The following is a 27,843-nucleotide window of genomic DNA, read 5'->3' as shown; positions in this document are numbered from 1 at the left end:
GGTTATCTCCAGTGTTGCATAAGGGCCTGCAGAGGCTGTCGGCTCCATTCATCACAAAGACCATTAACACAAGTTTTTGAAATATTTGCACAGTGTAGTTTATATGAGAACTGAGCAAGGATGAGACAGATGCAACAGGGAGTTAATTGGCAGCAGTCTGAAAACTGTACACGAGAGACCAGTTTTGGAGCTGCCGAGGGCATGAATGCTTATTAGGTTATTTCTGTGAAATCAAAGGCGGGCCGGTGGAGATTGGGCCAGTTTCTTTTCTTCTAGAATCCTTCCAAAGATCCTAGCAGCTTCCATGGCACATCCCCAGTGGATGGTGAGTCCAAAGCCTCCATGGCCATAGTTGTGTATCACCTACAAAAGACAGATGGAAAACTCACTGCAACTAAATGCCGGGGTTCACATGCCACAGAGTAACCCTGCAAAATAGGAACTGTCCAGGAGGGTTCCAGGCTAGCAGGCAGTTACAAGTTCTAAGGCACAGAGAGCTTCACAGCTGGAAGACAACAGCACGACAGGGCCTGGACTGCATCAGTCCACAGTAGAATTGGATATTAGGTAAAAATACGTCCCCCTGGTTGTTTTTCCTCTTTCTCGTCATCACCTGAAAGTGATTAAACCTCTAAATGCAGCAAGCCAGCTCTATGGCCTGGCATAGGGGCGCCTTTATGTAGCTAAGAGCTATGGTGGCAGTTTGCCAGGAGCCTGGGGGGACAAACCTGATTTACAAAATGGAGCACCTCACCCCTGACCTGTGTCTGCCACGAAAGCCCCGTGTCAGAATCACCTTCCTGACCACAGCCACACTTTAAATCTAGAAGCCTTGGCTGTGCCAGTGAATTCACTCACCGGTGGTCTGAACTAGGGGATAAGTTCGATTTAAGATACACAACTTCAGCTACGTTAATTGCTTAGTTTACATGAAGTATCTTAACTCAACTTTTGGTGCTGTCTACACTGTGGGAAATTGACGGGAGCACACTCTCCCTACAACTCCCCTTACTCCTCGTGGAAGCAGGAATAATCAGCACCGACCCAAGTACCCCCCTCAGTTCAAATTAGCCTGTCTTCACTAGACCTGCTAACTCAAACCCCGGAAGATCGACTGCAGCTGCTTCCATCTTCTCTGCAGTATAGACATGGCCTCATTGTGAGTTCCCTCCCTCCTCATATACAGTTCCAGAATCCTGCTTGGAGCAGGGAAACAGCTGATCTTGGAGTGGTTAGCAATATGTTGTTCTATTTTCAGTTTGAGTCAGCAGTCTCCTGACTGAAGTCAGGATAGCCTTGACCACAGACAATTCAAGCCTGATCCAAAACCTACTGGAGACAAGAGCATCCTGTTGAGGGCTTTGGATCAGCTCCTAAATGGCTACCTTTAGTACATCTCTTTGCCATTTAGAATCACTGCAGCAGGCACCGCACTTACAGTCGTGCTCCTGCAAGTACAAATTGTGATGTCCAATTTTTTATTTGTGCCTGCCAAGGTACATTACTTTGTTTCAGCAGGACAATGACTCAGGGTCAGGATCAATATCTAACCTGCTTACTTCTACCAAGACAGCGTAGGGTGGATGTGATGATAAAAGAACAGAGTGATCTAAAAAATTAATTTTAATCCTGCAATGCTTTGCACAATGCTAAGCATCTCAATTAATAAACTGGTTTCTTTCCAAGAATCCTAACTTGGAATAATTTCCAGCTCAACTGAATATATTTTAATCAAATTTAATTACATTTCACGGTTGCTGTCTCTGTTAGAGTTTTAATCTCTTCCGCAAAGCTTTACACACGTATACTCCTAGTCAAACCACAGAGTCCCAATTTTATAGTCTACCTATGAAAATTAAAATGAAATCACTGAGGAGTGATTGAGGCATAAAAAATGGTGCTGCCCAGAGGCTCGTAAGAACAGATGGCACATTTAAACTTGGATTCCTAGAGCTCCTTTATCACAAGATGCTGTCAAGCAGATGCATTTCAGGGGATGTTATCCTGGTGAACTTGGAACACAGAGGCCAAATTTTAGAAATTAGAGCAACCTAGGCTAGTGAGCGGGCTGCATGAATGGCCCTCCTTCATCTCAGGAGGCCACAAGGTTGTCGTAACCAAGATGATCTCCTAGGATAAGCTAGTTTTGCAAATAGCGCTTGTGTAGCTAGTATTTGCAGGTTGTGCCAATGGAACTGTAGCAGTGCTGTGAATGGATGCAGAGGGAGCGCACAGCTCTCACAGTCAGCGTGGTGTCCAATCAGCACTCACCTCATGTCACATTCCCTCATTTTCTGTATGTGTCATTATAGTAATACTGGTAGGGAAAAAACCCTGCACAGACAGAAACCACGGGAATTGGGCAACCCTGCGTGCATGGGCAACAGTAAACAACATGTTTCATGGGCCACACATAGAACACTGATGGGCTGCATGTGGCCTGTGGGCTACAAGTTGCCCACCACTGAATTAGACTGCCTAAAATTAGATACCTAACTCCACATTTTGGCATCTATATGAAAGGGGTCCAGTGGTGCCGAGTAACTACAGCTCCCATTTGTTTATTTTTACAGTTTTGTGCCAGATTTCAAGTTATTAACCTGCCCACTCAGTCACAAGATATGTTTTAAACTGGAATCACAGGAAGAAATCTGAGGGTGGATGACAATTCTTATGACAGATGTTCCATGGTCTTTAAATTGGTAACCTGAAGAATGACCCTAACCAGCTGCTTTAGGTTCAGATTTTCATTACAGGAGATATGAAGTCCACATGCAAAAATGCCACAGGCTTTAAGCCCCAGTTTTGTGTAATCCACCTCTTTGTGTGCACAGCTACTTTCAGCATTAAGGGACTAGGTTCAGCACAAAATATGAGCCACCTTGCATATTTTAAGCAGAGCTGATCTCTTTAGTCTGCATGTAAACAATTGCAATGTGAGTGGAATATTGATGCTTCATTATCATCATAAAAACAAAATCTGCTAAATTAGTTTTGCTCTAACTGGTTATTCTGCAATAGTGGAACTGTGTGGTTGATTTGACTCAATGTATTGCTTTGAGTGCTGTTACTCTGGACTGCAATGGATTTCTACGTACAGAATATTATGTACCTCTGATTTTAAAGATCCATGATGAACTACTTCCCTTTCCAATCGAACTGTGTAGCGCACAGGGCGTAAGCCACTCCATTCATCCACAATCGTTGCTTTCTGGAAACAACAACATATCACCAGTTTTAGCTGTTAAATGTCAGTAACATCATTGCATTCAACAATCAATTGGGATGAGGAATTTTGTGGACCATGTCTGCTGGGAACAAAACTGATTCTGCCCTACTAACACAATTCCCATAGTCCAACCAAAGGCCATGAGACGGGAAAAACTTTTGACCCAGACTAGCCTGGGGTGTGTGAGAGCCAGTTTCACAAAGGTGAAAGGTTGTATGTCTTATTCTGAGCTGTGCAAGCCAACCAGCAACCTGACTGGTTTCCGTGCTGTCCCATGGTAATCTGGCAGCATTATCCCAAGCCAATGCCACATCTAAACTTCAGACTTTCCTTAACACAGCACTGCAAAAGGATATGGGGGACCATAACACAGCTAGCATCACACACTATCAGATGTGGGCCTTGCATGCCAGTTTAGGTCTGGTGCCAGTTTAGGTCTGTGCAGTGCTTCAGATCGTTGTGATGAAAGAAGCCTCTTGTGGGGTATTCTACCCCTTCAAGGGCCAGCCTAGAGCTGACAGTCAAGACAGCCTGGGAGCAATCAAGGAGCTATCCGTCTTGCCTCTGAGACTGGACTATATAAACCAGAAAAAGAAGCTGAGCAGAGAGAGAGAGAGAGCAGGGAGCAGATGCCTTACTGGCTTGTATGGGTGGCAGACCCCAATCACTGGGCTGACCTGGGCCTTAAAAACTTTGGTTGTTGTACATCAGTTTGGTTGCTGTGACTCAAGGTTTTGTGGGAAGGGGGTTAAGCTGTTCCTCCCTGGATCTGATGCCTAAGGGAAAGGGAGAAAGCCTGCATGCCTCCCAGGAGACGAAGGGGTCTAAAACCTCTGCAAGCTGGGATTGCTTGGAAGCCTTTTTAAAGGGGACATGGGCTTTTCTGTCAGCTTGGTCTTGACCTCCCTCTTCTCAGTTTCTGCGGAACTACTACAATTGTTGAAAGTTCATGTTTACATAGTAGCTTAATGGCTAATCTTGAAATACTGGGGCAAAACAAAGTGCCCAGAAACATAATATACAAGTGCAGGAGCTGAGAAGGGGGAAGTCAAGACCACACCGACACACGTGTACATTATGAAATGCCCTCATGCTGTGTCTGACACTGACCCAAAGCTACTTTGTGTGGGACATGAAAATAATGGGGGTCTCCACTGTCCAGCTACACTGTCCTGAAGAATTTGAAAAGAAGATGGCCAGGACTTTATAAGGAGAGATCATCTGAACAAATCCAATCAGTCCTTCCAGTTTGCCAAAGCTGGACCTCCCATCGCTTGTGTGACCGATACAACAATTACACTCAGAATTTCAGGTTCAAAACGCTTCCCCAGAGAATCCTGCCCAGCTATGGGGAAAGTTCTCCTTGTCCCATTGTCTAATACTCTCATCGCCATCATGTACCACAACATGCTAGTCAGCATTCTCTGGCCACGGCTGCTCTATCAGCCTCGGACGAGGTAACATACCTGGAGACTAGGGATCAGCTTGCAGCAATTTTCCCAAATTGATTTGTGATCCTTGGGGTTGTTCTCTTCATTCCAGTTTCCTAGCTGAAATATCCCTCCCAAGGTTACTAGCTTGCTCCTGGAACATGAGCACAGAGAAAGGGTTTTCAGTGAGGTCTCAGCAGTGCCCAGGTACCATGCCCTAGGAAGCCATCTGTGAGGGAGTGGAGGAAGGAGGGCCTGGCATCCCAGGGGTTAAAGAAAGCCTCTGGACTCAGCTAGCCTCACCTTGCTTTACTCACAGCCAATGCCAGACCTGGAGGTATGAGAAAAGGAAGGAGCCTGGTTCAGTTTGCGGCTGACTAGGGAGGAGGTTTGACCCAAATTCAGAAATCTACAGTACACAAACCAGAGCCTGTCTGCTTAGCAGCCATGGGAGCAAGTCCCGCATCTCTGGGGAAAGGGGGAACCTACTGAGAAGCCCCAATTAAGGGGAATTTGGACAGTTGAGGCCACATCCCAAACTTAAGGACTGGACTAGGCAGGGGCTTGGAGTTTCTGGGCCAGGTGCATGGGCCTGCATCCCCCATTTTTTGCCTGCTTACTCTGACGCCTAGCCAGTAAGCTACACAGCTGCCAGGGACCAAGCCACAGCATCTATATTACTAGCAACTGCCCCCTCAGCTTCTGTACCTTTTGCAAGGGAAACCCGACTGGCCCCACCAGGACCAGACACTCAGGGCTGTTCAACCTACATGTTGGTTAGTCAGATCTAGTTCTCCTCCAGAAGCCCTTCCAGCCAGCTGCTCTGTATCTTTGCCAGTGTGCACTTAGGCTGTGTCTACACTGGGAAGTTTTGGTGACAAAAGTGCTGCCAATGCGCAAAAGTCACCAGAATTGAAAACTGGCCAAACTGTTTTTATCTGCCTCCCATTTTCAACATTTTATGGCCACATTGCTACCTCCCTGTTAGCAGATAGAGCAAAGCAATGTGTCTCGCCAGCCTTCCTCCTGCAGCAGCAGTGAGCCTTCTGCTGTGTTCTTAGCAGGGCAGAACAGGATCATTCCAATGATTTGCTCTTTGTTTGTTCCCCAAATAGAGCAGCTCATTCAGCTGTCAGATACTTCTCAGAGCTTTGAAAGAGGAGGAGTGCCTGCCTACAAGGCAGCAGAGATCACAAAACCCAGAGAGATGACCCATCAGAGCAAGCACTGTGGGATACTGGTGTAAACCAGTACTCTCAACAAAACAAACAATAGAGTCCACACTGGCTCAATAAATGTAGGGGGAAAGACAAAAAGTCTCTTGCAGACATGGAAAATTTTTGTCACCAAAACTGGGTGTTTTTCCTGACAAAAGTTGCACTGTAGTTTTGTCAGAAGAGTTTCCCTGTTTTGTCAACAAAAGTTAGTTTTCTGTAACAAAACATGCCAGAGTAGACAAGGCCTTCATCTCACATACTCTCAGAAATGGTAGCATTATACGTTTGTGATTGTGTAAACTGTGTGTTCTCCCTGGAACGCACACTTGGTGTCCAGAGAGCTTCACAGTTCACGGTTATTCTTTGTTTTGAAACCGGGAGTATGCTGTTTCCCTGGGAAATCTGCCTTGTCCACCAGCTAACATGTCTGAGAGCTGAAATAAACGAACTGCAAAGAATTACATCTGTATCTGGTGATAAGAAATCACTTGTAACACTTGACCTGGGAGCTACAATTGTTCAAAGTTCATATTTACCTAGTGGTTTAATGGCTAATCTTGAAATATTGTTGCAAAAGAAAGTGCCCAGAAACAAATCATTCCAGTTACAGCAAAGAACACTCTCCTTTCCCAAAGCTGGATCAGGTCTCTGTTCTTCAGCAGAAGTGTAAACCATGCAACAAGCTTTTTTTTATTCCCAGGCTCAGTTCTCTGTGGATGGGCGCAGCTTCTGGAGTCATGAAATTAGCTTCCAAATCACATGAAAACTCCACTTTGGGAGCTGTCAGGGCTAATCCCCATTCTGGCACTCTGAGTGCAGAAGGTGAGGTCCCTCAAAGACTTTAAATATACCTTGCCGCTACAGGCACTGATTACAAAAACTTTCCCCAGAATCACAAATGCACAGATTTTTTGGAGGGGAGGGGTGCTGCAACTATCAAGTGCTTTTTTATCCCTACCGGAGTGAACACATGAATTCTCCCCCAGCAGTATCCCAAGCTTTTCTGCCACAGAGTGCTTGAAAAAAGAAAAGAAACAAACAAGCTGCTGTATCTGTAGCTGACCTCTCAGTCTGAGGCATGTAGACACATACTGACAGATCGACCTCCTGTACCTCCCAGGACACAAGAATCAAGTCATCACCTTAAAAAGTTATTTTTATTACAAAACAAAAGATAATCTTGATAAAGGATACTTGTTTGCTAGATGCTACAGAGCAACTAAGGACAACAAATTGAAACAGAGAAAACATCTGGGAACAATGCTTAGCTGGTAAATGGGGAGGAGAAGCATAGATTCACACAGAGCAGTTCAAACCAAACCACCAAATAAAGAAAATACCCTGATCACAACTAGATTCACACTTTCCCTTTACTTACTTCCAATCTTTTCTTGGTTCAGTCCACTTCCATTCCCCAAATTCCTTGGTAGTCCTGTCAGTGCTGCCTGGGTTTAAATCATTCTGAGTCTCTCAACTCCTGGTTTAACTCTCTCCCACACAAAGAAAGCAGGCAGGGAACCTATATCCAATTCAAATTTCAACCCTCTGGCTACATCTATACTGCAGCCTTCTTCTGCAAAAGCTTATGCAAATGAAGCGCAAAGCAGAATATCACCGCACTTCATTTGCATAATTAATTAGCAGCCGTTTTTGTGCAAGAGGCTTTTGCACAAAAATGCTGCTAATTAATTATGCAAATGAAGTGTGGCAATATTCTACTTTAAGCTTCATTTGCATACGTTTTTTCAGAAGAAGGCTGTGGTATAGATGTAGCCTCTATCTCGACTGGTTCTCCTGGCCCCCTGGCCAATACCCTTGCCAGCTACCTGAGTTTAATCCTTTAGTTACCAAGTGCTAGACAATACTCCTCCTGTTCATTACAGGAGCTGTGCAGGAAGTGCACATGTAGGATGTAGGAAACTAAGATTTTAGATGTGCCCTGAGACCATGGACTGACAATCTTTGAATTCACCTCAGCTAAGTGACAACTGCAGGATCAGGTGAAGATTTCAGAACTTCACACTCATGTGGGGATGTTGGCATGCTCAGGGTCTGTCCCAAGGGCTCATTCCTGGTCCTATTAGTCGTTAATGGAAGCCAGTGAGGTAGACTAAGGAAATGGCTGTGATGGATGGAGACAGTTGGTCACAGCAAAAATGACCCAAGCTGCCACTGGCACCTGGCACAGTGGACTGTGTGAAGTGGACGACATGCCTCCTATTGCAGCTGAAATGCAAAATTCTAGGGATGTCAATGTACTAACCTGTCACAGGTCCAAATCTGGTCTCACTGAAGTCAATGGGATTGTTAACATTGACAGGAATGGATGTGTAGCTGCTCAAAGGACCCAGAGCTGGATGGAGTGTAGGAAAAAAAGCCAGCTCCACACACATCTGCCAGGGCATCAGTGGAAGCAGGGGGTGCTGAGCACCTTTCAGGATATGGCAGCCGCTGCAGTTTTGCTGCAGTAAAGGTTTGCTGGCCAGTAGGGTTTGCCTGTTCGTGAAGCGCCATGCAAGTGCAACGAATGCTTCTTGGTGTCTCCAGCTCCTACCAGACCAGGAAGCTCCAGAGCCAAACACAACCCTTGCTAGACCAAGGGGAGTTTAACTGTGAACTTGTGCATGCAGCCTTCTAATTCAGTATGGACCCTGAGGTGGGAATTGTCTTGCTTTTTCCACGCGTGGCCATGGGTCTCCTCCCACCCACCTAGTAAAAGGAACATCAGGCAGGGAATAATTCCAAGCTCTGGTTTAATATTTAAAGTGTTCTCCTCAGAGGCTTGCTCTTGAAGGGTTTCTGCATTATAGATGCCAATGGGGACCCCAATGGGAGTCTGCCTTCTGTAAGCACTGTTGGTGGAAGCATTACTGAAACCTGATATATCCCAGGACAGTCTCACTGTTACTTACCCAGGTATAATGTACGGTGAGTTATAGATTCCAGATTTAAGATCATGAGTCAGGACAAAATGCTTCACCCAAGGGGCCAGGACCTAAGAGAGGAAGGGAACAGAGCAATGCAGATCGATAGATAGTGGAACTGAACGTCTATGGGTTTCAACTCTGGAGAGTTGAACTGGCCAAAGAAAGACAACCCCTGACACACAAAGGAAGAAATAACCATTCATCAGTGAATTCCAGGAGTAGGGGCCCTGGCATGCAATTTCTTTTGTTACATTAATATTATATTTATACCACCTCATCAGCATTTCTTATAATGCAGTGTCAAGTCAGAGGGATGGATGGATGGTAGGTAGATAGATGGGGGGAAGGCGAGTACAGGTTGGACCTCCCTGGTCTGGCATCTTCGGGACCTGACTGGCCCCGGATGAGGGATTTTGCTGGACCAGGGAAGATCATTTCTGGTCCCCTCCTCCTCTCCCCTGCTACTGCTGGCTCCACCCCTGCCCTGCTGTTCTCCCCTCCCCCAAGCAGCCCAGCTGAGTAGTGTACCAGGTTTCCCACCCCCCTTCTCCTTCCAGCCCAGCTCAGCCATGTGCCAGTTCTCTGCCCCCCATGCACAGGGCTTCCCAGCTCCACCCCCTGCATCATGCCAGGCTCCTGGTCCCTCCCACCCCCTGCAACACAGCGGAACTCTCTGATCCTGGAACATCCATAGTCCAATGCTGGACAAAAGAGTCCCAGTTTATAGAGGTGCAACCTGTTTAAGGGCTTCCCACCTCATATTACAGTGTTTTTTTCATAATAATAATAATAACCCTTTGATACTTTGGCCAAGGATTTCACAGCATGGTACAAATCTGAACAACTGGGCCTCACGCCACCATGTAGTGAATGAGAGAAGAGAGGTCTAGGGACCAGCCCTCAGCAGAACCAGGTTTCTTAAGCTTGTGCTTCAGCCAGCAGACCACACACATTCATACAACCCGTGACCTGGGCCTAGTGAATCCAGACATTCTGCAAAAGAAACAGCTGTCTCTTTAAAGTGAGCAGACAGATCACGGTTGCACCCACGGGGGTGTTTGCCCAAAATTCTGCAAAAAGTAGGCCATGTAAGGTGTCAAATGAAAGTGTATGCTCTGCTGATTCTATGTATGGAACTCATGTACTTGTACGATTTTTGTATGTGAAGTTATGAACAGAGCCAGCTTTAGGCCGATTCGCCCGATTACCATGAATTGAGCCCCGCGCCTAAAAGGGCCCCGTGCCATAAAGCCAGAGGGCCCCGCTCCCTAAACTGGGAAGTGTGCCGGGTGTGCTGTGGGAGGGAGCGTCGGTCCTGGAGGAGGAGCGTGGCAGAGAGTTGGCCCATGGGTTTGGCTGGAAGGCGGGGCTCTGCCCTGTAGCTGGGAATTTAAAGGGGTGGTGAGTTGTTTGTTTGTGTGCTGGGTTGTGGTTTTTGTTTTTGTTTTTGCTCAACCAAAATTTGGTTTGAATTGGGCCCCCGCACTTCCTAAAGACGGCCCTGGTTATGAATATGGGCTTTATTGTATTTTAAATGTTCTCTGTCTAGAAGGGAGCAATGGGCCTAGACCGCCTATTGTGAGGAAGGATTGTTCAGTGAAAGGCTGTGCTAACTAGCACTGCTTCATGGACAATGGCTCTCAAAGTGGCCAATACACATCTGAGGAATGCGTCTGGAAACCTGCAAACCAGCCAGTGCCTCATGGCTACTTGCATGTGAAACACAGACTGGTCACTTTATCATGTGACCAGCTCCAGTTTGGGAGACACCAGGAATATAAAAATCCCATGATGTTGTCTCTATCTTGTCTTCAATCCTGCTTCTGATTCCAGATGCATCCTTGCTAGGTACAGAGAGCCGGGAAGGATTGCTGACCCATCCTGACACAGGATGTACACCAGAGACTTTTAAGCTGGCAGTTTGTAACATCTCTGCCAAGAACCTGCATCGAGCACTTGGTGGATGCAATGTATTCTCTTTAACAGTCTCACTCTCAACCTTTTACTTCTTTTATTAATCAACCTTTAGATGTTAGATTTTAAAGGATTGGCCCAGCGTGCTGTCGTGGGTAAGATCTAAAGTATAAATTGGCCTGGGACTGTAGCTGGTCCTTTAGGATGGAGAGGATCTGTTTGGAGTTGGTGAGATTGGGTTTTATAACCTTTCACCTATGTAAGGTCTGGGTCTGATTGTGGCACAGGGAAAGCTGGGATGTCTGAGGGGTTTTGCTTGTGAGGCTTCCTGCTGGCCAGATTGGCAGCAGAAATGCTCTGTGTGACTGGTTTGTGGCCTATATGGGAAAAGTCTCCAGTTGAGGGCTGTAAGTAGCCCTGGTTTTGAGCAATTCATTCCCTCAGTGGTGCCCAGACCTGGCCTGGTCTATTACACGCCCCCGCCACCCTAACATCATCCTCACCTTTATAATTTGTCCTCGGCCTGGCATTAAGCCCGGGTCTGGCTGCAGGTCCCCTGCTCGGACCCCTGTACAGTTTATGATAATGTCCGCGCCCATCTAACAAGGGAGAGAGGCACATTCGTGAGCACAAATGCACACGGAATCAGGATCTGCTGTCCCCCCTCCTCTGACGGGCCCAGCCAGATGGCTCTGCTAACTGCCTGAATTCCTGTGTGCAAGTAAAGGGTTTAAATAAGGCCCAGTTCACCCAGCTCATTTATATTCTCCTGAGCACTGGGCCTGCCCCTTCTTGCAATGGAGAATGCACAGTCTCATCGAAGGGTGCAGGGTTTGCCTGAAACAGCCTTCTACCCAGGAATAACGAAGGCAGCTTCTCTTCCCTGACTGCTGCATTCTAGTGAAAGCTAGTAGTTCCCCACAGCATGTCCGAGCAGCTGGCAGATTACACACCAGGCCCAATGGTTTTTGGTGCCCTAGACAAACAATGACTTTGTTGCCCCCCAGGTCAATAATTTGTGGGGAAGCAGCTGAGCACTGGTGTGGCTGCTCAGGAGAGATTCTGATGCCACCCAGCTGATTCACAGAGTGCCCACAGCGAGGTTTGTGTTTCTACTGGAGGTGCACATCTGCACAGGCCTCAGGGCACGTGAAATTTATTCCACATGTGGATGGAAAAGATAAGCAGGAACATCAGAGTTTGCACTAAAGCCCCTGCATGGCTGGCTCTGCTTGGCAGGGAGAAGAAGAGGCTCGTGTGCTGATGCTGTTCCCCCTTGGCAGTGCAGAGCAGCATTCACCGGCAGACGTTTCCCCTGCCGCTTTCATTGGCTGGGTGTGCTCCTTAAGGCCTGGTGCCCTGCCCAACCACCTAATTCACCTCTGTAGCTGGGCTGGCCCTGATACCAGGTAGAACTGTTGCTTCCCCAACAGCAGGGGCGGGGGGACCATGGCTGCTGTTAATAATGCATTTGTGCTGGGAACGGAGGGGTCTCCCCTACCCAAGGTAAATGCTCTTCCTCTCCCCTTCCCAGACTCAGGAGTCTCTGGCTTGTCTCTGTAAATGTCCAGCCAGCCCATCCCTGGCAAATTTTCTCCAATTACATTCCCAGCTAACCTCCTGGAAGGATTCAATCTTCTTATGAAAAAACTTGACTCCTCTCTTCTTTAACCTTTTAAGAACAAAGTTCATGTGTTAATGGCACCTAACAGCAGTTGGAAAAATACACCCAGAGTCTTTCTCAATGGCTCTTCAACAGGCTTCAGTCATTACCTCATTCCTTTAATGCATTGGGGACACCACTAATTGACAATCCTACTAAAGCAGGTAGCATACACTGGACATTCAAATGGCTCATTTTAAAACAATAAAAACCCTTTTCAGTACAGAAAAGCTACAGGGGCTGCAGTGATGCCCCATTTCCAGTCATCTTCCTCCATTTTATTTATTTTCATATACAAAATACAACATTAAAGAAAGCTCCATTAAAAGAACACTAGGAAAGGGGCAAAGTCAAGCACTTCAAAGTGAGAAAATGCAAGAATTGAGGTTGCATGCAGAATCAGAACTCAGCCCTTTCTGCAGCTGCATTGTGATATAGTCTTTAATTATATAGTCAAGTGATATTTTTTCTTAATTTTTTAAAGGAACAAACTGATAAAAGAAAAAGAAAATGATCAACTGGATCCCATTGATACCTGATTTGTATGGATTTTTTACACAGAGGCAAAAAAACCAACAACCCTATTTTTCCCTAATTTTATCCTTGGAAATGGCTGAATTGTTTTTGCTAAAGTTTTCCCAAAATAGTCAGCCTGAGGCAAACATCCAGCATGGAAAATTTCAGCCCAAACAGGTAAAGCCTGGCAAAGTTACAAGCAACTGAAAACAAGTTCTTAAAATGAAACGTGTCAGCCAACATTAAACATAGGCTGTTCTACCACCTAAAAGGCACCCAGCACCTTCGTGTTTAAAAAAGAATCTTGAATAATATTTGCTGGTTTTCCCCCTTTTGACTGAATTAAATTGGAATTGCCATAATTATTTAAAAGTAGGCTCATGGGTGAACTGAGCAAAGAAAGCTGCTTTTTATTCACCTTTAACTCTGCAGATTACTGCACAAGTCTAACAATGGGGGGGCACAACCCAACCATGGCAGAACAGAAGATAAATAATAGGCTGAAGCAAAATGCAGGACAATGTAGCACTTTAAAGACTAACAAGATGGTTTATTAGATGATGAGCTTTCATGGGCCAGACCCACTTTCTCAATGGGTCTGGCCCACGAAAGCTCATCATCTAATAAACCATCTTGTTAGTCTTTAAAGTGCTACATTGTCCTGCATTTTGCTTCAGCTACCCCAGACTAACACAGCTACATTTCTATCACAAATAATAGGCTGGCACTCACCTCTGGGTAAGCCAAGGCAAATAGCTCTTCCCTTCTAAAATTAGTGCGGTGTTAAACCAACCATAGCTGAAATCAGAGAAGGAGAAAAATGGATGTGCAGTAGTATCATTTGATCTAGTCTTACTGTTGCAAAATTGCTTTCCAAGGTTCCATCTACTCTTTGTACACAATCTCTGAAATATTTTTAGCCAAGGAAGAAGCTGAAAAACTCATGTGTCCCTCTGTTCTGTCTTATCTGAGCGGATTCCAACTTATTTATGGAGAAGAGTGTCCAGTGACAGCTCTATGAGAAGACAATAACACTTAGCCCTTACCTAGCCACATCCACTGAACTTGTTACATTAGCCCTCGTGGCATCCCCGGGAGACAGGCATACAGTTGCCCTTAGAGGGGCATATGATACATGGAAAGATTAAGTCACATAGTGTGACAGTAGCAAAGGCTGCAATGAAAACAAGAAGTTCTGGGTCTTTGTCCCCTGCTTGTTGCTCTAGATCAGGTTACAGCAACATCCGGCATGCATGCCATAAGTGGCATGCAAGATGACTTTCCATGGCACGTGCAATGAATGGGCTTCCCTTTGTTCTGCCTCCCCTGCAATGGGGAGCCAGCACCAGCTTCCGGCGGGGAGGGGAAGGGGGAGCCTGTTCATTGTGCGAGCCTGCAGACGTAAGACCGAGAGCGGGGTGGGAGGAAGAGTCTAGGCACATTCGTGTACTGCTGCAGTGTACGTAACAAGGCATGATGTGTGTGTCGTCTCTGTTTGCAGAAGCAGAAATGACGTACGTCAGCTGAGCCACCTCTCTTAGCAGTATGGCCCCGCCCCTTTCTCTACCTGGGGCAGTGACTTCATGGCACGTTCCTGCTCCATCACAGCTCTTGGGATGGGAGCCAATCACAGCCAGTGGGAGGCAGGGGTGAAGGAGGTGTGTGCCCTAGATTATGCTGCTTCTCACTGTCTTTACATCTCGTACCCTACACCTATTGTAGGGTGAGATGCATGGGATCCCTAGAGGTGCAGGTATATTTACCCATGAGTGTTACTAGTTTCCGTAAGCTAATATGCATTGTATAGTACCTGTAACCAGGGAAGAGTTCAAGCTCCTTCAGTGTCAGATTCCTAAATCCCAGGACAATGTCCTTCCAAGGTGGTTCCTACAGAGGAGAAAATGTTCCAGGTTTGTTAATGTTATTTAATCACTATAACGCATTCACTGGGTCCATATAGAAAAGCATAGGAGGGATGACACGGGACTCCAGGAGGAGTCTCTTGCCTACACTGACTCTGTGATGTACCCCATGCTTATGAGAATTGGCTTATGAATATGAATATGCATAGTTCGAAGGTGCTTTAGACAGAATACCTCATGTAACCTATCAATTCTAAAAACAGGACTATGTAGCACTTTAAAGACTGTTTTTTGTTTCAGCTACACCAGACTAACACGGCTACATTTCTATCACTATCAATTCTAATGTCACTGTCTGCTGGATCTGTATATCCTAGTTTGGAACATATCTCATTCTTGCTTGTGAAGTTAGAAATAGGAAGTGTGGCTCTATTTATAGTTCTAAATGTGTTAATGAGACCCATTATTGGTGCCCTGGAAACTTAATGACTCAGTGATCCACTCAAGGACCTGTAAACAGCCTTGTTTGTCCTGTGAGCCCAAACGGTGATTGGTCCTATGAAGACAGGTGATCATGCCAAACAGGTACTGAAATCCATCTTGGACCCAGTAGTTTTTCATGGGGATGGGAGATACAAAGCAAAGTCCAAGGAAACGTCTATTTAAGCAATGGGAAGCCATCAGTCCTTTCCCTTCAGCTGGCTTTTGAAGTTGCCTGGCCCACCCTAAGAGGATACTTACACAGAGAAACACAGATTTATTTGGGGGTTGGGTTCCTGGATGCTGAGCCCTCAGAACTGTGTCCTCCCAGAATTGAAGTGGTTCAGTGGATCTGGCCCAGCCTGGCAGGGTGGTGGGGAGCCCCAGAGAGCAAGAAGACGGGCATCAGTGGCATGATCAGCACACTGGGGAATAATCCCAGGGGGACTTTTGTGATTGCAGCCCACCATAGGAATGGAGGGCCAGACTCTCTGCTGGTGGAAATCATCACTGCTCCACTAAAGTCAACAGAGCTACCTATAGTTTTCAGACACACAATTTTTTTTCTGCCATTGCAACACATTTGTATAAACAACTTAATTGTAGCCAGGTGGGTTATGAAATTTCGGGGTGTAAAAAGTACAAAAATAATAAAGCGCTGTAAAAGTTAAAACAAAAATTCAGTTTTCTCCCAATTTCAGTGGTGTTGATGTATCCCCCCAGACTTCTCTCAAGTTCTCCTAAGGCAGTGGTCCGCAACGCTGTGCCCGTGGGCACCATGGCGCCCACCAGGGCACTTATGTGCGCCTGTGGAATGATCTGGGCTGTCCCCACCCCCAGGGGCGTGGCACATGCACGGTGTTGGCCCCGGGTGCGTGGCGCATAGGCGGCCCCTGCCCTAGGCACACGGCACATGGATGGTGCTGGCGCTGGGCGCGTGGCACATGGGTGGCCCCTGCCACGGGTGCACGCAGCGCGTGAGCGGCCCCGCCCCCAAACGCCCGGCAGCCCCGAAAGGTTGGGGACCACTGTCCTAAGGGTACTCGTTCCACTGGTTGAGAAACACTGCACCAGAGGATGGCTAGCCGTGCGTTTATGTTTCCATATTCTGGAGACCCCACAAATGCACAAGTTTGCTCAGTCAGACTTGGGCCATTGAACCTTGGTCCTTTTCACCCATATCAGCCTACCGGAACTGGCTGTGTAAAGAGATTGTAGCCAGAAATTAGGAAGAGCCCCATTTCCTCTGCTTCTGGTGAGTTCAGGTGTCCGCAAAGGTAATCAAATGTCTCTCTGTTCCAGACCCTAAAAGATAATGTCACACGGATTTCAGAAGGCATCCTAATAGCAGACTAAGAGCATCCCAACTTTAGTGCTTGTACCGGCACACCCTTCCTATGAACATCATGCCTCACTCCTGTGAGTAGTTCCTTCATCTGATGGGCATCTACCCATCTGAGTAAGGGTTTGCAGAGCTAGACCATGCTATGCATCATCGCAGTGTTAGTACGGATTTACAGCTCCAGAGCTGTAATTGAATGGAAGCAGAGGGAAGAGATGAACTCCTTGGGGATTGTAAATGGGTGGAGAGGCAGGTGGTGGGAGCTGCACAGCGGAAAGCTCTGACCCTACGGCTGGTGAGTTGGTGAAGGGCAGAGAAGAGGCTCATGCTAGTCAAAGCCAGGGAGAGGGGCAGGAGGCAGGCAAGGTTCCTAGAAGTGATGGAGGCAAGTCCACCAATGGCTTTATTTAGAAAACTGGCAAACTGACCACAGCTCCTGGTGGAGTTCAGATGCCAATAAGTCAGACTGGAGAGGGGGGATGTCTCCTGTATAAGGGGGTGCTGGAGTCTGGAACTGGGGCTAGGGATAGCTACTGGGACTCCAGCCAAAGGAAGTTCTGCTCCATTGATGCCCTGACCTCAGTTGAGTACCGTAATTAACTGTAGTGGGATTGTCTGTCTGTCTGTCTGTCTGTCTTTCTGCAATATGGCCCCTTCAGAGGCCGTGTGTGATCTCTGGAACACTCACATTCATGAAGCAGAGTGCTGGCAGGAGAGGTGGAGACCAGTTTCAACACTTAACATTCCCACCCCTCCCAAGCTGGCAGAAGGCAGAAGAACTGGGTTTCCTTCCAACCAGGGATCAGTAGAGTAACAAGTGTGACCCGCATGGCGGGGAGGCAAATCAGATCCTCAACAGTGCTATGCCAGGCGAGAGCCCCTGCCAAAGGCAGAGCTGATGGTCCTGAATACACAGCCAGGCTTTAATCAGGACGCTTCAATGGCCATCAAGCTGAATAGCAGGGAGATGAAATGAATGACTCTCCATGCAGACTGGGCACAGCGGATTAGGAGAACGGGAAGCAACCCAGATCATACTCGCCTTTCAAAGCTTTCCAGCCTTCATGGAGGCTGGTTTGCAGATGACGAGAGGAGTTGATTCAGGGTATAATCAGTATTTAATTACCCCCCACTGGGAACCTGAATACATTGGTCAGTATCACCCGGGGGCTGGTGCAATTTGGTATAGTGAGGGGGCTGAGAGCCACTGAACCAAGCTGTAAACCCTGCCTACGATGGAACCCGCTTCATAGCAGGCAGTGCTGCAGCCCCACTGCCCCTCCCCTGCAGCCATGGTTCCTGGCCTATGCTAATACCTGCTGCTTTCTTGCCTGCCGGGTGCGGACAGAGTAATATTACAACAGCACGAGAGCCAAAGCCACCTATCTCACCTCTCTTGAGTGTTTCCCTTATCATCCAGGTAGGGCTGCCACAGCCCTGCCGCTCCATCGCTGGTGGTGAGCGGCGTGTACCGGTCAGCGTAGACCTCTATCTCCAGAGGCTGGATGACTGAGTGATACTGATCACAGATGCACAAGGCTGTTGAGAGCCCGATCACTCCTGCCCCGATCACAGCAACACGCATGGCAGCGTTGGGTCTCTCCTGCAGGGCAAGATAAATTAATCCAAACCTCAAGACCGTGGCCAGGAAGGAAAGGAAGCCAAAGGAGATGCTTGAATGGGCCTGGTGCATCCCAGAGGTGCTGAGTGGGCCAGCTATCCTGAGAATCCTCCAATGACAACAGGAGTGAGCCAGTCTGCAGTGTCAGCAAGCCTAGCAGCAAAGGGGTTAAGCCCCATTTCTCCTATGGTAAAAACAGCTGGTGAAAAACAGCTGGTGACTCACCTGTCTGGCCCAAGTGAGGATCAACACACCCCAGGCCTGGGAAAGGAGCCTTGCAGTGCTGGATTTATGAACAAACTAAGTAAGATACAGGTGAGAGCCTCAGGTTATGAAGGGCTTCTAAATACAAAAAGTTGCTAGTTTTTATCTGTGCCTATGTGCTGGTATAGATGCAAATATTAAACCTTATTATTTCTACTTTCATTGTGCTTTCTCTTAAAATAATACATGTTTGGTAGATACTTCTTTTGCTGTTATATATATTTTTCTTTGTTTCTGTAATTTCCATTTCCATTCATCCGAGGAAGTGGGTTTTACACATGAAAGCTCACAATTCTATATATTTTGATAAGTCTCTGAAGTGCCACAGGACCACTCATTTTTTAAAGTTACAGATTAACATGGCTCCCCTTTGAGAAACATTTTTGGCAATGCTATGGGGCCTCTTTATCTTGACATATCTTGGGACCTCCGCAAGTCTTAACCAGCCCTGCTTGTAGAAGCTTTCCTCACTATTCACCTGCAGGCCTTGTGTAGACTAAATCACATCCTCAGTTATCCCCACCCCTGGCTCAGTTGGCAACCTGGGCTGAGGAGCTCTTGCACATTATTCCTGGACATATGCCCAACTATACTAGGCCATGCAACTCTGAAGCAGAGCAGGTATTTAGCAAACTCCTCCTCATTTCAATACCCAGGATGCTCTTCCAGCTCCTCTAGTACTGTTGGCTTGAACCTCTGGCTGTAGGCAGAAAGTTGGGCCTGTGAGTCGCATTCACCACCTCTCACTTCCTTTGCAAACCCAGCCAATCCTCCAACCACTGGAGCTCGCTTCTAACAAGAGAGTTCTTTGTGCTCTGGAATGACCCAACTCAGCTCCTGCGCCTGCATTTTGTAAAGCATGCTCCCACTTGCCATAGCTTTTGTTGCTGAGTCCTTGTCCTAACCCAGCAGATTCCTTTGTAGAAAGACAGTTTAAAAAAAAACCCTAGAAACGTTGGACATTTTCCCAGCAAAGCTGATGCCAGAAACAACAAAGGGAAGAAAGGTTTCATTGTGCTTGCTTTGCAGACTTCCCCTCTCAGCTTTGTTGATGTACCTGCAGGCGTGCCTGCACATCCCAGCCCAGGGGAAGCCCCCACTGCTGCTCAGGTATTCCAGCCTCAGTAAGTCAGGCTCCTAAAATTTGTGTCTCTTCCTGTATATAAACCTTAACCCTCACCCTTCCCTTAAAATGCTGACAGGTCAGGGATGAAAGGGTTAAAGTGCACTGTCTGTCCACTCACTATTGACTGGCACAATGTTCCTCTGCTTCTCGTGGCCAGGATACAGCTGCAGCTCTTCCCACAGACTTTCTAGAGGAGCTGTTACTGCTCATTGCACTTTGGCCAACAAACCTCTCTCTTCGGGGTCCTGGCTGGCTAGCTCCATGAGCAGCTGCTGCTCCCCAACCTGGCCCTAGTGAGTACTCCAGCACAGACATGTGGGCAGACCAGTGTGTGTGTGTGCGCACCTGTGGATCTTTGTCTGCATACATTTCTGCGAGCGCCTCATCACACTTTTGAAGATCAGCCTCATCTTTTCAAAAAATGTGAATTTACTTGGTGACTAACCTGCATTCCTAGAGCCCCCTTCACACGCCTGGAACATTAAACCCTGGTGTAGAATCCCACTCCTTCCCACCTGCTTTCATTACTGTGACTGATGGTCTGATCCGATAGCAGAAATTATCATAATCAGCGGCCTATTGGTCCCTTACAGCCCCGGCCCCAGGTTGAGGACAGACTGCCCCGACGACACAAATTGAACAGATGGCTTTCTCACCAGTTCTCCAGCTGGTCAATAAATCACAGAGATGGACAAATCCCCCAGACTAACCTGCAGAGTGATAGGTCCCCAAGAAGGTTCCTAGATCGGCAGGGAGAGCTGCACAGAGCCTTCTGCACACACGCTGTTTATTGCGAAGCATGAACCGTACAGTCTGAAGGTCAGTCAGTGGAGTGGGGCGGGGGCAGAAACAGCAGCATCAGCAACTCTCTCCTAATAGCTGGGCAGTAGGTCAAAGTCTGCCAGCTAAGGTGACACTGGTGGGGAGATAACGTTTCACAGTCCTGGTGGACTCACTCTGTCCAGATACTATAACTGGGATCTCCTCCATGACTGGCCATTGCATTGTTTTTTTTCTGAAAAGGGAAAGGAAATGGAGTGACAAAGCCTTCTGGGACTCCTGAAGGGGTGGTTACTGGTCACCACTGAAACTTTTCATTCCTCTGGCTGCAGAGAGAGGGAATGGGAGGTAGTTGGCAGTGCAGGGGGATGGGAGTCAGGGCTTTTGCATTCTCTTCCTGGCTTGGCCACAGGCTTCCTTCAGGACCCAGGGTGTGTCACTTAACCCACCGTGCCTCAGTTTCCCCTTTTGTAAATGGCAATAACTCTTCCCCTGCTGCACATGGGGGTTGTGTTTACCAAGCATTCTGGAATCCCAGCTGGAAGGTGCCTCATAGCCATGTCCCAAGTGTTAGTAGCTGCAGGGGCTCTCATACCATTGGGGTCTTTGTGCTTGGCTGGCCCATGGCCATAAGCTGGCACATACAGTAAGCCAGAAGATAGTGTACTGCAGCCAAGGGTTGCTTTCCTGTTGAAGTAGGGAGGACAGGTCAAAGAAGTGGTAAGGAACTTAGGAGGGACAGAAGCCCAAATACTGGGAGTGGACACTTCCCTGACGGCTGAGCTTGTTCCTGAGAATGCCATGTGGGCCAGGCCATGCTACATAGGGCCGCCATGCACAGCTAATGGCTTTCCCGAGATGACCTAAAAAATCCTGGACTTGCCAGCTGGAGTAGAGCAGTAAATGGTGCATGCCGGATCCAAAGGCCACAGAAACAGCCACCCAATGGGGAATAGTTCACTCCTTTTTTCCAAACGCAGGGAATGTTTTGCTGCTCTGTCTCCATCCTTTCTACTTGTAGCTGTGGCTAGTGGTGGAATAACTCTCCAGTGCAGCCGTGCCAGTGCTGCTGGGAGGGCTGGGAAACAGCCAGGATCAGGTGTGGAGGGAGGAGAGCAGAATGAGTGACTTGTTCTCCTCAGGGGAACTGCTGCAAGTATTTACTTAGCCAGGGACCTCACTCTGCCAAGCAGACTCCTCTTCCTAACATGTCAGCTTCCTGTGAAACAGCTAGGACCCCACAGCTTCTAGGAAACTGGTTCTCAAACCAGTGTGGGCTGCATATGCAGCTCTCTCTGGCCAAGTCTATACTAGACCCAGAAGGTCAGCTTAAGGCAGTGGTCTCCAACCTTTTTACACCCAAGATCACTTTTTAAATCTCAGAACAGGCGAAGATCTACCGCCCCGCCCCTTCCTTGAAGCCCCGCCCTCTCTATTCTCCTCCTGTCCATCACTTGCTATCCGCAGCCCTTACTTATTCACTCTGATAAACAGTTTAATTTTAAATTATGCGATATATTAAATTAAAATCATGTGTTTATAGTTATGAAATAAATGGTCTGTTTTTTATTCATGCTATTTAAATCTAAAATGAAGCATTTATAATTATACATTTTGTGGGGACAGAGTTCTGCGGCGGGGGGCAGGGAAGAGGGAACAGGGTGCTGGGAGGGCAGAGGACAGGGTTCTGCATCGGGGACAGAGTGCCAGTGGGGACAGGTTTCTGCAGCTGGGGGACAGGGTGCCAGTGGGGACAAGAATAGGGACAGAGTTCTGTAGCGGGGAACAGGGAAGTGGGGACAGAGTTCTGTGGCTGGGGACAGGGGAGTGCAGACAGCATTCGGGGACTGGGGACAGGAGTGGGGACAGCGTTTGGGGAGTAGGGACAGCGTTCTGTAGCTGGGGACAGGGGAGTGGGGACAGAGTTCTGTGGCTGGGGAGTGGGGTCCAGTGGAGGCAGAGAGTCCCCTGCATCTGCTTCCTTCCAGGATTCCCCCCCCCGAGGGAAACCAGCGCGTGCCTGCCCCGGGGCCGACCCCCACCCCCCGTGGTGCAGGGAAGCCCCACGCGCACCTGCCCCGGGACCAACCCCGCGCAGGGAAGCCCCGCGCGCACCTCCCCGGGGCTGACTCACCCCTCCTGTGCGGTGCAGGGAGCCGATGCTCCCTCCCGCAGTACATCTGGCAGAGCAGCTAGCACACTTCCAGAATCGCCGGAAGTGGCACTAAGCTGCGGGACTTCTGTCCATTCCTGGGAAGCTGACACTACCTCCATTTTCACTTGAGGTAGGTACTGGGGCTTCTCGGGGGTGGGAGGGAAATGGGGGCGGGGCGGACAGGATGCCTCGCAATTGACTGGTGGAGGCCTCGATCGCGATCGACCTGTTGGTGACCACGGGCTTAAGGTATGTAACTCCAGCTAAGTAATTAACATAACTGGAATCAACATATCTTTAAGCCGAGCTTGGGTCCATCTTCACAGCAGGAAATCAACAGGAGCATTTCCTTTACTCCTCACAAACTGAGGGATACTTGCGCTGATCGGGTGAGCCCTCAGCATTCTATTTAGCAGGTCTTTAACCTCTGAAGATAGGACAAGAAGCAATGGGCTTAAATTGCAGCCAGGGTGGTTTAGGTTGGACATTAGGAAAAACTTCCTGTCAGGGTGGTGAAACACTGGAATAAATTGCCTAGGGAGGTTGTGGAAACTTCATCACTGGAGATATTTAAAAGCAGGTTGGATAGACTCTATAGATGGTGCGTGGACCTGCCATGAGGGCAGAGGACTGAAATAATGACCACTAGAGGTCCCTGCAAGCAGGATCAGAACGAATGCATTCCTTTCAGGTAGCTGGAATGGGAAAATAACCCTGGTTGTGTCTATGCAAATACAGTTTGCTTCTGATTTGCTTAGATGTGATAGATATCCAGCAGATGGAGTGGTATTTTGCTCATTGTAATCTACTTAATTTGTGACCCAGCACCAGCCATGTTGTATCAAATGCAGGGATAACTAGAATATGGTTACCAATGTTTGTAATTTTGTGGGAATACAGAAAAGTAGGAAGGGGATAAATTATTCCAAATGAAAGGGCTCACTGTCATCAGAAAGAATCTTGCTAATGCAGGGGCTCAGAGCTATAGGAAGCTAAGGGATGAGCAAAGGAAGATATACATAAATCATGGTATGCCCTGTCCGGACTAGTTTGACCTGGCCCCTTCCTCCCAAAAAGAGCTAAATAGGTGTCATTAGATGCCTCTCTTCTTATGTTAACTGTGTTGGAGTTGTGCTACCAGTTGAAATTATTTGTGATGCACAACAGAGTGAACAGGATGCAAGAGAAGGGTTGGGCATGTGAAGGGGACATTTACATTGCTGGACATGAGAACCTGAGAGGAAAAGGACATTGCCCAACCTAATTGGGCTTGGATCTTTACTCAGGGTTTATGTTTATTAAAACTGTTTGGGGTGTTTTTTCAAATGTACACCAAGTTACTTCACGCCCTTTTATTAACAGTTACTTTTGTACACTCAGACTCTGTGCGTGCGAGTGGGGAAGCATGGCCTCTCAGAGGTGCCCAGAGGTGGTGTGTGAATTCCCCAGGTTACTAGGTGGGGGCTCAAGCCAGTTCTGTGTAGGATGGATGAAGAGGAATCTCTCTAGACAGTGAACCCAGCCCTGGCTGCTGCTGGCTCCACATGGCAGAAGAGTTGCGCAAGTGGCCTGCAGCCTGAAAACTACTATTCTAGAACCTGTTTATTCAAACCCATCCTGTCAAATCTCTGAACACTACAGATACAGTGAAATGTGCCCCACACAAACACACAAAGCAACCATATCAGACAACCATCTAGTATGAGTGAGACCTTACCAAATGGCCAAAGAAAATAGTCCTGGAAACTTTGGGGAGATTTCCAAGTGGCTTCTAACAACAGGAGGTTGCCTTTAGAAAAGGGATCAGTCCATAGGGCTAACAGGTGACGTACATTTATGGCATTTGCATTTTTATGTTGGTTTATCCTACCTAACAGGTCATCTGAACAGCCACCAGTATTAATGTGAGCTGGAGTGGCATGTTGCCTCCAAACATTGGGCAAGTGGCACAAGCATATTGTGTTTACAGAAGGCCATCCTACATGCTAATCCCTAGAGACCTGGCCTGAACTCTGGCTTACTGCAGATGGAACAGTCTTTCCTGAGAGTGGCTGCACTGCTGTCTTTTCCAGTTTGCATTTCATATTTTAAGAAGGGACAATCTGTCACAGTGAGACTCATTCCCTAATGCAGTGATGCTCAAAAAGGCTCCCATGTCTCTTTCGAGCAACAGAGGACAAAGGATCATAGCTTGCCAAGCAGATTCGAAGTGGTGCGGAGAAGTACCTCTTTGACTTGTACAGCATGTTTCATCTAAAGATCTCTGCGCTTTAAAAATGTAAGTTAATTAGTCTCCCATCACCTGTGTGACATCAGTTACCATTATTAGCGACCTCAATTTATAAATAGAGAAAACAAGGCACAGAAATTCACACCTAAGATCAGACAGCAAATCAGTAGTAGATTGGGGAACAGAACACAGGAGCTCTGATGCCCAGGCCTCTACTCAGAGGCTATGTCTAGACTACACAGTTCTTCCAGAAAAAGATACACAAATTGCAAAGCACAGTTTGCATAGCTTTTTCTGCTTCTTTTTTTGGAAGAGGCTTTCCCGACATTTGGCCCATCTACACTGGGCCAAATGTCAGGAAAAAACCCTTTTTCAGAACATCCTTTCTGCCTCGTAAAACAAGGTTTACAGGAATGCCGAAAAAAATGTATCTGCTCTTCCGAAAAAAATTTCGGAAGAGCAGTTGCATTCCTTGGACGCAGCAGAGTTTTTCTGGGATACCTCTGGTCTAGATGTACCCTAAGTGACAGACTCTTCTCAATCCTTCTCTGGCTGGTAAAACCTATAGTCTCACCCTTTGCCTCAAAGACTGGGTCACAATGTAGCTACCCATAAGGAAAGAATGAGGGAAGCATTGGAAGCATACAGTTCTGGGGTAGAATTGCTGCAGACAAAATTTTCAGTGAATATTCCAGGCTGTCAGTAGCCTTTGAAAATAAGTACCAAGGAAACAGAAATGTGGACTGTACTCCTAAGCAATGAAACTTAAAATAAGCATATGTATGGACTCCTGGCGTAGGATTTCACTCTGAGTGGATGGATGAATTTTTTTTCTTAACCCAAGTGGCTGATCATTTATATATTGGTTCCTATAAAAAGGAGCCATCTCACAAAAGCATTTGAGATGCTATATGCTAATGAAGATGAAATGAAGATGGGCTCAGGGCCTGGAAGAATCCACCTCCAAACAATGTGAACAAAGGAAACGATCCAAGAAAGGACAGAGACGATTAGAAGAAAAGACACAAGGTGGTCAGAGGTGGCTGGTGGGAACAGAAAAGCCTTGCACTTGGCTAAGAAGGAGACATACAGCCATGTGGCTATGCTCTGCCTGAGGGCAATAGAGGGTCCAACCCCTCAGCTTCTATGTCTTGGTCCCCCCCACAGCCAATGATGCTGTTGATGGTCAAGGGCTGCTGTGTCAGATGGGCCCTGGAGCTGCACACTGATGTGTCCAGTTGTTATGGATGAATGTTCCTGTCTCCAAGAGCCACCATGTGGAGAGACGCAAGTGCCTGCGGTCTACCCTTCTCCACAGCCTCCATAGGAGACAGCCAGTCATCATTCTGAGTTCAAGAGCATGCTGACAAGACAGCTCCATGCACCTCCTTCATCAGAGCGTACCTGCCATCACCCAGGAGCACCAGCTGGTGTATGGTTGGTTGACAAACATTGGGTGCAGGTTTGATCTGGGGAACACAGTACTGATGATGGAAAGAGGGAATTGAGGGTGATCTCTGGCTCTCAGACATCCAGGCAGGACAGAGCTTTGGGACCATACTTAGGGTCCTCCCTGCTCCTGGATGCACAGACTGCAGCAGTGGTGAGGGATGTTTTTCACCAGCTGCTACTAACCTGAAGCCAGGGAAGCACCTTGCTGCTGCCTTTGCTTGTTGCTCAACCTGTGGATACCACAAGGAAAGATAGCTTTGCTATGCCACCAGACATACTGCTCTAGTCTCTGCACCAAGAAGGGCTGATTCATATGAACCCCTAAGCTTCAGATGCCTTGGAGAGACATAGGGGAGAGGCATTTGTTCCAGGGCCTAAATTATTAAGGGCTTTTCATGCAATCAGTAAAGCCTCTTACACTAATTACCCTATTACTTGTCTGCCTTTTGCTTTTGGCACTGCTGACCCCTCACACTTTCTCTTGTCTGGCAATTATACTTTTCCTTTCCTTGGTGCCAAGCCTCTGGTGCCATGAAAATGCTTTACAGGCATGATGTATCCCATCAGCAGCACCGGAGAGACGTGGGAGAATCAGGGAGGTGGAATGACCGACCCCAGGTCACACAGTGAGTCAGTACCAGAGCTGGGAAGAGAGATGACTACCCCTAACTGTTAGGTGGCACTGCATTTTTGCTAGGTTGGGTCTTCAGCATGAGATGGTCTCTGGTCTAATGGCTGCTCCGGATGCTGACACTTCTGCTCTGATCACATGGGAAGCTTCTTTTTGACTTGATCATGCAGTTGTTTATATATTTCATGCAACATTTTTGTAGCAATCCCCTGTTGGATCAGTTCCCTCTGACCACCCACCTAGCGCTCCTGAGGCAGCTGTGACTCAGATCTCGTGAGGAAAAGGTTGATAACGACACATGTGAAAGAGAATAATTTTCATGCCTGTCTAACATGGGGTGGTAGGGTGACTGTCCTCAGAAAGGGTTAAAACAGGCAGGAGGGAGCCTGAACATAGCCCAGGTCAACCAGGGAGAAGCTTTTAAAGAGCCAATCAGGGTGTAGCTTGATAGGGCAGCCTTGTATATAAGGATCTACCCATCAAAAAGCATCAGGTAAGCCCTAAGTAGGGAAGGTGCAGGACCTGGTTCCTGGAGAAGCACCTTCAGGAGAGGTGTTCAGGGATTACAGTGCTGAGCAGTGTCAGGTCACTCACCACAGCAGCAACATAGCTGGGAACTAAACACAAGTCTCCTGAGTGCCAGCCCAGCACTCTATCCACTAGGACACACTGCCTCCTCATTAGTCAACACTGGTCAGTGAGTGGTTGCTGTGAACCTACTTCAGCCTATGGGCTCCATTTGTCACGATTGTTCTAATTCACTATCTGTGCTCTGACCAGTTGTGCTCTATTATAGGATGACTCCATAAAATGTTCCAAGTGTCTGTCATGTTTCGCAAAGGCCGGTTCCCATGAACATCTGTGATACTTTCTCATTCCACAAACTGGTTGTGCAAATATCCACAGGGAATAAAAGGAGCAGTGAATACTGTTCAGGTGCATTCATAGGGCTTACTTACATGAATGTTTGTGGGTGCTCTGGAGTAGTATTTACCTAGCTCTAG

General features: G+C 47.5%; 1 protein-coding gene across 5 annotated transcripts; it reads right to left on the bottom strand.

Moving 5' to 3' along the window:
• Nucleotides 1-73: 73 nt before the first annotated feature.
• On the bottom strand, nt 74-27,843 carry DAO (D-amino acid oxidase). 5 transcript variants are annotated; one of them, XM_075898789.1, is made up of 11 exons: nt 27,799-27,843; nt 17,972-18,183; nt 16,429-16,543; nt 14,707-14,783; nt 13,629-13,694; nt 12,335-12,389; nt 11,221-11,316; nt 8,789-8,871; nt 4,696-4,813; nt 3,113-3,211; nt 74-363 (listed from the first exon to the last, which is right to left on the bottom strand). In XM_075898789.1, exons 2-11 carry the CDS (start codon nt 18,163-18,165, stop codon nt 232-234), a joined length of 1,035 nt encoding a protein of 344 aa, XP_075754904.1. In that variant the 5' UTR covers nt 18,166-18,183; nt 27,799-27,843; the 3' UTR covers nt 74-231. The 5 variants fall into 5 exon arrangements, with proteins under 5 accessions (XP_075754904.1, XP_075754903.1, XP_075754902.1 ...); XM_075898788.1 differs by lacking the exon at nt 27,799-27,843 and adding an exon at nt 20,248-20,462; XM_075898787.1 differs by lacking the exon at nt 27,799-27,843 and adding an exon at nt 20,302-20,459.

This window comes from Pelodiscus sinensis, chromosome 15 (assembly GCF_049634645.1).
Source record: "Pelodiscus sinensis isolate JC-2024 chromosome 15, ASM4963464v1, whole genome shotgun sequence".
Taxonomy (NCBI): domain Eukaryota; kingdom Metazoa; phylum Chordata; order Testudines; family Trionychidae; genus Pelodiscus; species Pelodiscus sinensis.
Note: the sequence above shows the minus strand (reverse complement) of the source record. Positions and strands in the feature narration are given on the sequence as shown.

Coding starts and splice junctions, on each gene's coding strand:
- DAO (XM_075898786.1), bottom strand. Junction 14,784..16,428: donor TCTTTACACAGCCAGTTCCG/GTAGGCTGATAT, acceptor TCTCCTCTGTAG/GAACCACCTTGGAAGGACAT. Junction 11,317..12,334: donor AGATTGAATCCTTCCAGGAG/GTTAGCTGGGAA, acceptor CTCCCTTGTTAG/ATGGGCGCGGACATTATCAT.